Source organism: Anoplopoma fimbria, chromosome 6 (genome assembly GCF_027596085.1).
Source record: "Anoplopoma fimbria isolate UVic2021 breed Golden Eagle Sablefish chromosome 6, Afim_UVic_2022, whole genome shotgun sequence".
Lineage (NCBI taxonomy): Eukaryota > Metazoa > Chordata > Actinopteri > Perciformes > Anoplopomatidae > Anoplopoma > Anoplopoma fimbria.
Window position 1 is genome coordinate 6,922,591 of NC_072454.1, and position 11,467 is coordinate 6,934,057.

Genomic DNA, 11,467 nt, shown 5'->3' on the forward strand with positions numbered 1-11,467 from the left:
AACATTCAAACAGTCTCACTTTTTGACCGACAGACGTTGACGCCCTCAGAAAGTACCTGTGTGATTAAATCTGAAGTTGGCACAGCCGCAGCGAAAACATCTTAACTTGATCTATAGTTACTTGTCAACTGTTCAATGTCTTGAAAGGCTACTGGCAGAGACACAATTCTGTTATTACATGTTCATGCAAGTTACAGTCACATGGGCAGCAGAAAACTGAGGGGGCCTCTAATCAGGTTGTTAATAATGTGATAATTAGCAGCGATAGATTAATTTATCGCCAAATATTGCTGGACAATGTCACGGCTGACAACATGAAGATGTTTTTTTTCTTCTTTTCTTAATTTTTACTTTAAGCTGAGTTGAAGTCAGCGATACTGCATCGAGAAGATGATGTATTTATTGATAAATGACAACTGTCAGCAATCAACCTATTGGGTTTGATTGGTTGATATCAATACCATACACTTAATAACCAAGTGACTGTATAGAGTTATACTTTAGTTTGAGTGTTTGAAAAATGTTTATGGTTAGATTTTAACCAATTATATACACTTTATTTATTGATTTTAATTTACTAACTAATGGAAACTGGGAGATAGTGTTTAGTTTTTCCAGATGTGCAACACCTGGTTCACATTTTCTTTACATTTCCATTGGATCGACAGTCTGTGAATCGATCGAAGTGTAAAACTGAAGTTATTTATTTTTATTAAATCACTTTAGCTTAGTTTAAAACGTTAAAAAAAAGGTAGACACTGAGCCTTACCTTGCTGGCAGATTTTGTGTGTTGTTATACTTAAACATTCAGAGGAGTTTAACGAAGTTCTTTGGTCTTGTGCATTTTTAGATTGAGAGATGAGACAGGATAAAGAAAGTTTTTGGATCAGGATGAGAAGAACCTCTCCACACTTGCTTTAATAAATACCAAATACCTTTACTGCAAAACTGCGATAGGCCTTTTCTCATGCAACGACATCATAAGAAAGCTGTTAAAGTTAAAGAAACTCACTGCTGAGCAAGGGTCTTTGATAGTCACACTTTTCCACATAAAGTCCAGTCATGTTTGTGAGGAGGAAGAGGGTTGTAGGATTAAAAAAAATCCCAAAGTCCTCTTCCTCACAACCTTGATCAGGCATGTGTTTGGAGGTTTAGTCTCGACAACCTTCAAATGAGTTTTTCCAGTTTGTTTCTACTGGAGCTTCATTTTAACATCTGGTGAGTGTGGGAGTGAAGAAGCTGAAAAGTCAGTGTTGGTTCAGAGGATGTAGAGAAGTGTTTATGTGGATAAAACAGGTCTTGATATGTGAATGGAATTCAGATTTATTTTTTATTGCCAAAGATGTATGTACATTTTGCCTTGTGTTTATGGATTGTTTGAATAAAATTGATTTTGAATTTGAGCTTTCTTTATTGATAGAGAGAGCACTGATGTACAGAGAGAACACAACCTGGCCATTTAAACACAGAGACAGACAAACATGGCTACAAATGGAAGCTTTGCTCTCACTGAGACCTGCAAGCTGTTGAGGAAGAGCTCCACTTACTCACTGAGTGCAACGAGTATTCTGAAAAAAGAGAAAAAATATTCGAAGCCCAGGAGGCGTTATGGAGGAAAAAATAGAAGAAAAAAAACATAACTTTTTCCAACAAATTTAAACATTTGTAATGTAGGCTCCTGATTTAATATTGATTTCTAGTGAGAAAGCAAGGCACTGAGTGAATATTATGTCGAGAACATGACTCAATTTGTGCACACAAATTATTCAATCTAGAGCACCAATTAGTTACCAATAAAGGGACACAAATTGTCAATATCTTGCATGTCACTCTGAACAACTTTACATCAAATACAAAAGTTTTTTTTTTTAGTTAAACATCATGATTTAGCTCAAAATACACTACATACAGGTTTAAGCAACAAAATCATATAATTATTTTTAGGTGAAATTGTCACAAATGTTTAGGCAAAACAACCATAAATCCACCAAAAGTGGTCTTTTTGGATTTTAAAAACTACGCCAATTCTGTTCACCATTACAGCAGTTGGCTTTTAATTAGATCCAGTTTTTCAGTCTCTACATGTCTCATGCTGTCTGAACATAATTAGTTAGAGGCCAGGTGGGAGGAGAGTTAAGTTTCTCCCTCTTTTTTTCCTTTCAGCCATCTCAACCAAATTTAAAAAATAGAGCCACATCTTTTCTCTTTAGACCCCAAAAATTGTACTTACTGTATTAATGGACTGTACTTGTAGCGCTTTTCTAGTCTTCCGACCACTCAAAGCGCTTTTACATTACTAATCATTCACCCTTTCATACCCATTCATACACTGATGACAAGGTGCCACCTGCCCATCAGGGTCTCTCTAATCATTCACACCCATTCATACACCGATGGCACAGCCTTCGGGAGCAACTCAGGGTTAAGTGTCTTGCCCAAGGACACATCGACATGGACTGCCGGAGCCAGGGATTGAACCGCCGATCCTCTGATTGGAGGACGACCCTGCTCTCCACTGAGCCACAGCCGCCCTTACAGATGTGCAAATCTTTACCTATATTATTGTATCTGTGACTTTTTCCTTACCTCAAGAGCACATCTTAAATAAGCATGTCAGTGGTTTTATTGCAAGAGAACTGGATGAAATCATAACATTCATAAACAGAAGACACGTTCATTATTTCTTGCTTTTGATACTGTTCCATTTGTCAGTTTTGCTTGAGGGGCATGCCATTTAAATCACTGGATCTTATGTAATGTACCTCTAACCTGTAATTACTAGTTGTAATAACCGTCTCCGATTCTTTTTCTTTTTCTTGGCAAAGCTGTTCTGTTTCATAGCATTCATTTATTTTCTCACCTTGGGAACTGTGAGACCTCCGAGATCTAAACAAGCATCTCAGGAAATACAAATTCAGGATGTTAACGCACGTGGCTCTGCTGCATTTTCTGCGACCGGGCTATTGGTTCACTTCAATCGACCTCAAGGAGGCTTATTTTCACATCCCAATATACCCACCACACAGAAAGTATCTCAGATGTGCCTTCCAGGGGACCTTTGGTCTCTCACTGAGCCCGAGAGTGTTTGTGAAATGCACCGAGGCGGCTGTGGGACCACTCAGAAGGTGGGCCGTCCGAGTAGCCACATACATCGACGACTGGCTTATTGCGGCGTCCTCCCGCCAGGCGCAGCAGATCACACAAAGTTACTCATGGAACATTTGGTGAATCTAGGCTTCAAAATAAACCAAGAAAAGAGTGTCCTTCTTCCTTGTCAGACCATCTCCTTTAAAGGCCTATTTATAGACTCGACACAGGCCAGAGTGAGGCTGACTGGGGACAGGTTAAAGGCTCTCAGAGACTGTTTGACTCTCAGGCTTTGCTAAAGGTTGTCAGGGCTGATGGCATCAGCTCTAGTAGTGGTACCGATGGGACGCTTGCACATGAAGGGAATGCAGCGTTGGGTGGCTTCTCACAGGCTAGACCCACGTCGTCATGGCTCTCACATGCTGAGAGTCACAGTGGCTTGCTCAGCAGCACTAATCCTATGGAGGAGAGAGTGCTTGCTGACACAGGGAGTGCCTATGGGGGTTATTGTGTGCAGACATGTGGTCACACCAGATGGGAGAGCGGTGAATGGGACATGGGCTCTTCACATGCTCTCTTCTCGCATAATTTACCTGGTAGCTGTACATCTGTCACTGAAACATTTTTTGGCCGCTGCAAGTTGGGCCTCGCCACACACATCGGCAGGTTCTACAGGCTTGACGTGTTCATTTTTCAGCTACGTGGATTTGAGGAGGCTTCTTTGTTGGAACAGCAGAAATGGTGTACAACCCTTCAATGGGCCTAATCTGGACTTAATCTGGGCCTAATCTGGACTTCAAGATATATTATAGGAGCAACAATGAGTATGTTGGTAAGTCTGTGTTCAACTACTAAAGTCAAGTCTGTTTTATTTGTTTTGCGTCGACAAAAGTGACAACGTTGAAGTTGTACAATTATGTTTTATGTTGCTGCCTCCAACCACTCACAATAGGTTAGCACGTAAACAGACCTTTTTGGCACATGCAGTTATGTTGAAGATAAATTTCCCCCTAACGAATGGAACCACAGATCATTTCCATATTAGGAAACTTTGAAAAATTGCCTATCAATGTATTTTATATGAGTAAGTTCTTCTCTATATTCTCTACAGTCTTTTTTGTCTAGAAGTCAGGTCTGTATCTATATAAAAGACAAATACTGTTAATTTACTTTTACGCCAATTTTGCGAATTGATCATTTTTGTTCCCTTTACACCAGACCTGGGCATTGCACTTTCAGAATGTAACTACTTACATAATATATAAGATAACATTAAATGTTTAATATAGGCATGTAAAGTCGTAAAGTCAAAAAGGCTACAAAACTGGGACACTTTTCTTTACACAGTTACACAGTTCAGTGACATGTCTTGTTTATTTTGGCTACAAAGATGATGTGATGTCTTTAGAAAGCTAAGAAAATCCTTGTTTCAATAGTATATGAAACTCAAAATGCCCTTTGTTATTAATGTGACTGAAAATGAGTCAAATGTTTCACATTTTGTTTATCATTTTGGAAATTCTATTTGAATAAATGATATTTTTGAAAGCTAACCTCACCTTTTAATTGCCAAATAATAACATACACTCTTACCAGCGGTCAAAACAATGCCATTTACTGCTTTTTATATAGAAATAAAATGTATATTATGCATAATTGAGTTCGGCATTTTGGCCCGGCCCTCCAAAATATTTTCAGTTGCTCATTTGGCCCCCTGGGAAAAATAATTGCCCACCCCTGCTTTACACTGATACTTCAAAATGACAATACATTAATACAGTTGGGTATTTAAGGGCAGAGGTTTTATTGATGCAGCCCTATTAGAAATCTTTAATTTTTGCCAGACCCCACCAAAGAAAAGATATCTCTTGTTTTGGCCTTCATTGGCATGGAATGTTTTTATACTCAAAGGTATGTCTAATACATTACAGACAAATGTACAACACATAGTAAGGATAGTTGCAAATGAATGTAATTTGTACAACAATTAATGACTTCCACCTGTTTATCCACAGGTGCAACCATGAGTGTGATTCTGGATTTACCTTTCACCGTATGCATCTGAATCTCTGCTGCTGTTTTGAGTAACAAACAGGTATTTTGTGAGCATTTGAGAGGATTGCTGCTTCTTTGGCTAGAGAAGCTAAAAAGTAAAATGTCTGTCTCCTAGTAATTATGTTTATATATTATAGGAAACTCTCAAATGTCTTTAAAAAATGACTTGCATGTTGGTTTCAGGAATCAAGGATAGCAGAGGCATTTCCTGTTACTACACAACCATTTACAACAACAACAAACCCGCCCTGCTTTATTACATTGGTACCTTGCAAATTTCCCCGCTGTGGGAAAGGATTATCTTACCTTACCTGTGACCTGACTTGTGTCAACAATCTCAGGACAATTCAAACAGTGGAACTTTTCGTTGTACTGGTTTCACCAGACTTAACGTGTCTTAAGTTTTCATCATGGCTGTCAACATCCCTGGAGTGATAGCAATGCTGGTCTTCTACCTGCTGGTTCTTGGAGTCGGAATCTGGGCTTCTATAAAGTCTAAAAAGGAGGAGAACAAAAGTGCGGCTGACAAAATGGAGATGACCCTGTTGGGAAACCGAAGCATCAAAAAGGTGGTGGGGATATTCACAATGACAGGTGAAGCATTTTTATTGTAGTATGATTGACACGGGTAGCTCAGATGGCACTTTAACAGGATACTTTTACTAGAAGGTAGCTAAAGCCTGCTTTCCTGAGTTATTTTACATATGCACACTTTCAGAATGTAACTACTTACATAATATATAAGATTTAAAAGTTGAAAGCCAGCTGAAATTAACTGACTCTCTGTATTGTTAGATAATATTCTCATCAATATGCATCTTAATTTACCTATTTTTTAAAGGTTATGTGGCTGAAGTGCCATGGATAAAGATAAAAACTCTCTCTTGTATACTCGGAAAAGAAAATACTAAATCAAGGTAAATAATTTAGAGCAAAATCAAAGTAAAAGTGCCCCAGACAAACAAAAGAGATTAGTGAGTGGTAACTAGGTAAACAGCAGCCCACTCGCGTCTTTGATATTAAATTTATCAATGGAATGTCCACCGACAATATATTTAATTTATTATTCTTTTTAGGCACTTGCAGCACTGGCTACTAGTGAAGGTTTTAACCAAAACTACAATCTTTCCCTAACAAAGGTCCTTTTGTCACCTAACCCTAAACACTCATGTGGGTCAGGACTCAAACCCCAGACTCCAGCTTCAAGGTCCTGTGCTTTGTACATCCACTATACATAAATGTAGTGCAATATTTACTCAAAAACATGTGTGAAGATATTCCAGCTAGCAATCATGTTTGCTACCACAGCAGAAAACAATTTAGTACTATATAAACGTAAATTCTAGAATACAGGGTTGCTTACTGACTGAATTCTCTACAGCCACGGTCAGATGACACTTCCATTAGTTTTTCCTGATAAGTGACCTCCTCCATGTCAGGAAAGTAGGAATGAAAATCTTGAATCAAATGCAAAAAGTTGGTCAAATGCATTTTTTTCCTTTTGTGTGCATACACTTTTTTTTTGTTGTTTGTTTGTATGTGCCTGTCCATCCTGCAGCGACGTGGGTTGGAGGCTGCTTAATCATGGGCTTAGCTGAGATGATATACACCCCCTCTATGGGACTAATGTCAGCGATAATCTACCTGACAGCATTTGCTTCTTCTTTAATTTTGGGTAAGTATTAAAGAATTACAATCAAGAGAAGTTTGATCATGTTTGCATATTTCATACATATACATATACAATAAGAAGAACCAGCATTGCTTCAGGAGACTTTTGACCACCAGGGATAGCTGAGTTAGCATGACTTTCTCTGTAAGTAAGTTTAGCCTAGCAAGTAAGGCTGCAGGTAACCTACGAATGCCTGCTGCTCTCTGTCACACCGCCCCTTGCAACAGAGTCCCACATAGCTTCCCTTGACTTGAGACTTGAGACTATGTTTGATGAAGTCTGCCTGACCTGCCTCTTATTGAAACTAGGTGTAAATGCAAGGCTCATGATGAGATGTTCATACGGTATATATCGTATCCGTAACACATTGCATGTGAATACAGAGTAATTGATGAATGTTTTTTCCTGTTTTACCTTCGAATGTTTGCATCTTGCATTTGCCAAATCTATCCATCTGCTTTATTATTCAGGTGGCCTTGTGTTCATCAAGCCAATGAGAGACAAGAAATATATGACCTTATTGGACCCTTTCCTGATCAAGTATGGAAAAGCGTTCACAGCCGTTCAGTCCCTGGGTGCACTTTTGGGTGACATTTTGTGGGTCGCTGGAACACTAATCAGCTTAGGTATGGTATATAAGCACTTTACTTACAACTTCTTTATAGTTTCTAATGTAACAATCAGAGTTGTAGTCAAGACCAGCTGAATTAAGTCCACGATGAAGCAAGTCCAAGTCCAACATTATTTTAAAACCAGGGTTGCAAAAGACCTATTGACATGAAAAGCCTTAGCTACATTTAAAGGGATAGTCCAAATGTTCTAAAGCCGGGTTGTATGAGGTACTTATCCATACTTAGTGTGTTACCTACTGTAGACGGCGGTCTGCAGGTCTCCAGTTTGGGGAAACAGGTAGGATTACCGACACGATAGCGAAGCAAAATACAGCAGTGGACAGGGGCAGCAGAAAAACACATTTTAGCCACCTAAAAGAAAGGCCCACCATAAATAAATCAATATTTGTTTAAGTGTGCGGTACATTTTGAATGTTTTCACCACCTTTACTCGCCGTCAGACAGCCCTTTCCGATGGGGAACTGAACTGAAAGGAAAACGTATCTATGCGGTCTTCAAAGCCACCAGATTCCGTGGACAAAAACTGTATAGATAAGATACACTTTCAATTCCATGTCGGAAAATACTCCGACGTAACGTACACTCGAACTGATATTGATTTTTTAAGGTAGATCTTCCTTAGAGGTGGCTAAAAAACATTATGCTGCTACTGGTACTCCTGACTGCTTCTCCAAATTGGGGGCGCACCAACTGCCGTCTACTGATGGTAATACAATGACTATGGATAAGTACCTCATACAACCCCTATTAAAAACACCCAATCTATCAATTAAAGCACAACATTGCGTAAGCACAAGCACATTATTATCCCTATTTTCATAACTATAATTCTACTGTAATAATTGCTGCTGTTATTATAAGTAGTCTTATTATATGAATCATTTATGTCATATACATTGAATGTGTTGTATCTCTGTTATGCTGCTCATTCTGTACACGTGACATCTATTGCATTCTGTCCATCCTGGGAGAAGGATCCCTCCTCTGTCGTTCTCCCAGAGGTTTCTTCCTTTTTTCTCCCTGTTAAAGGGGTTTTTTAGGGGAGTTTTTCCTGTGCCGATGTGAGGGAAGGACAGAGGATGTCGCATGTGCACAGATTGTAAAGCCCTCTGAGGCAAATTTGTAATTTGTGATTCTGGGCTATACAAAATAAACTGAACTGAATTGAACATTATGAGGATTTAGTACAAAAGGGGTGACTCTAGCTTGTTGGGTAGAGTGGGTCATAATGTAAACACAGGTTTTATGGTTTGATCCCTGCCTCCTACTTTATGAATGTCAAATGTCACGCATGTATTTGATGAGTTTTAAGCTTTTCCCAATATTGTGAACCATGACATTTTAAAGCAAGGATGGATTTGTGCTTAATTTCAAAAACATTAATATGTGGGTTAGGGCTAGACATGTAGTGGATGTGATAAAGGCTAGAGTAAGTCTACAGGGAATTCAATTAAGTCAGTTTGATATCTTCTCAAGTTCCATAAACAGGTACATGTGTGTGTTACAGGTGCCACCATGAATGTGATTTTGGATTTGCCTTACTCTGTGAGCATCTGGATCTCTACTGCGGTGGTGATTATTTACACACTGATGGGCGGTCTCTACTCTGTGGCGTACACCGACATCATTCAGGTCATCCTCCTTTTGGTCACCATGGTGAGGATAATATACTGTTATGCAATACATTTTAAGACGACACGAAGCAACAGTCTCTAATCATCACTCATTACTGCGTAAAGAAAACAAACTGTTCTAATTAAGGCCGATACAGTAGTTGTGCAATTAATAAATGTTCCTACATAGTTTGTGGTGATCTATTCGGTTGATTCATATTGTTCTTTAATGATGCTGATAACATATTCCAATCAAACAACGTCTACTGTAGACAAGATTTTTTCCAGGCCTGTTGTACTGGATTGCATTGGAATGCAGGTGTACCTATTACACTGGTATTAAACTTAATATTTTTGTCTCTTAAGCAGAAATTAGGTTCTCATATTGAAATGTACAATCACACATTTTCATTAGCTTACCTTGCCGTATCTTGCTGTTTAAATGGTTTGGACTGTAAGTCTTTTTGCTTTAGTTGTTGTCATGTGTTCTTTATCCTTGCAGAGTATCTGTCTACCCTTTATCCTGATGAACCCCGTCTCTGTGGATATTACCCAGACGGCCTGGAACAACACTTTTCAGGCACCCTGGATTGGTAAACTGGAGAGGAAGTCAGTGTGGACCTCTATCGATACCTTCTTATTTATTGTGAGCTCAAGAATATTAACACGCTAATAAATGTTCTCCTGTGTAAATAGATCAGCCTCCGTATAATGTTGCAGTTGGTTACATACAATATATTGGCAATATCGATTTGACTGACAGGAATATGATTTATGATTTAAATTGTATCATCGTCATTTGATTAAAATTGTCACTTTCCAGTTACAATGGGCTGACAGAATATTAAGCAAAGGAACGTTTACTGTAAATGTCCCGAAATGGTCGAAGTGTTTCTTCAGACCTTATCCGTCATGAAAAACAACTTTCAGTTCCCGATTGGTTGATTGGGAGTCCTGCATCGGTCCAGTTTTGGGGACTGGTGTACCGGGATTGATAAAATTACATTTGTAGAGGTGAAAATAAAAACACAATCATCCCCGTTTTCAAGCCCAATCAAGCCCATATTTGTTACCCATTACAATACATTTTTTTTGTGCGTGACCAGACCCTTGTTACCATGTGAAGTACCCTAGAAGATGCCTGTGCTGATACATGATGACCAACTAGTTCAATTGTTATCTAACCGTTATCGTTCTGAATTGAAATACCTAAATGTGATGTGTGATTGAATATCTCAACTTTTACAAATTGAATAGGAAAAACATTTAATTTGACTATTTTACACCCAAGGCAATGGGAAGCCTGGGATTCCAAGCTTTCCACCAGAGGACCTTGTCTGCTTCTTCCACATCGGCAGCTAGGGTCACGTGCTTTGTTGCGGCGTTCTCACTCTTGATATTTGGAATACCTCCTATACTGATCGGGGCAGTGGCTGTATCCACAGGTAATAAGAGCTTCTAAAGATATAAACTGATTTTTTTTTTTAAACATGCAAAGATGATACATAAATTTGGGTGTGAGTTGATGACTGCATTAAACCAAATACCTCAGAAGTTACTAAATGTAATGCTGTGCTTCTCAACATTTGGGTAAGAATACTAAGCGAAGTTATTTGATGTGATGAATGGATCACAGGAGATGTTTAAGACAAAATACTAATATTCGTTCATACAAAAATTTAGGGTGGGCATGTCTATAGAAACTCTAATCGCTGAGACCTTTGAGGTCAAAAAGACAGCTGAAACTGGTAACTATGCGTTAAGATATAATAGGTAGTAATTTAAATCATTAGAGACAAGTGAATAGAGGAAAGATAATTGGGTAACACTTTACTTGAAGGTACCGTCATAAGAGTGACATGACATTGTCATAAGAGTGACATGACACAGTCATAAAAATGTCATAAACATTATGTCAATGTCATTAAACGTTTATGACTGTTGTCATTAAGTGTCATTCGATTTGGTAATGACAAGTTGACATTATTTTGGTTGTCTTCATTATGACAACTTGACATTAATCAAGGTGACATAACCAGAATTTGTCTTTGTCATGACAACTTGACATTAAATTTGTTTGCGATGTCCTTATTATGACAACGTGACATTATTCAAAGTGACATTACTAGAAAATGTCTTTGTCATGACAACTTGACATTAAATTTGTTTGAGATGTCCTTATTATGACAACGTGACATTATTCAAAGTGACATTACTAGAAAATGTCTCTGTCACGACAACCTGACATTAACGAAATATGCATCTATTTTTGTGTTTATGGCAAGTTGACAATGATAATTATAATTAGCTGTGCAAGGTTAAAGACCAATTCTAGCACTTGGTCATTGATGTTTGACAGAATACCAAAAACTGACTGTCATGACATCATTATGACAATGTAATGACAA

General features: G+C 38.3%; 1 protein-coding gene across 1 annotated transcript in view; it reads left to right on the forward strand.

Moving 5' to 3' along the window:
• Nucleotides 1–5,552: 5,552 nt before the first annotated feature.
• LOC129092712 (high-affinity choline transporter 1-like) overlaps nt 5,553–11,467 on the forward strand; it is an 8,108-nt gene continuing 2,193 nt past the window's right edge. Inside the window, exons 1-6 of the mRNA XM_054600730.1 lie at nt 5,553–5,736; nt 6,701–6,817; nt 7,285–7,440; nt 8,954–9,102; nt 9,562–9,705; nt 10,351–10,504. Coding sequence (XP_054456705.1) covers nt 5,553–5,736; nt 6,701–6,817; nt 7,285–7,440; nt 8,954–9,102; nt 9,562–9,705; nt 10,351–10,504 — 904 coding nt within the window. The remainder of the gene's footprint in view (nt 5,737–6,700; nt 6,818–7,284; nt 7,441–8,953; nt 9,103–9,561; nt 9,706–10,350; nt 10,505–11,467) is intronic.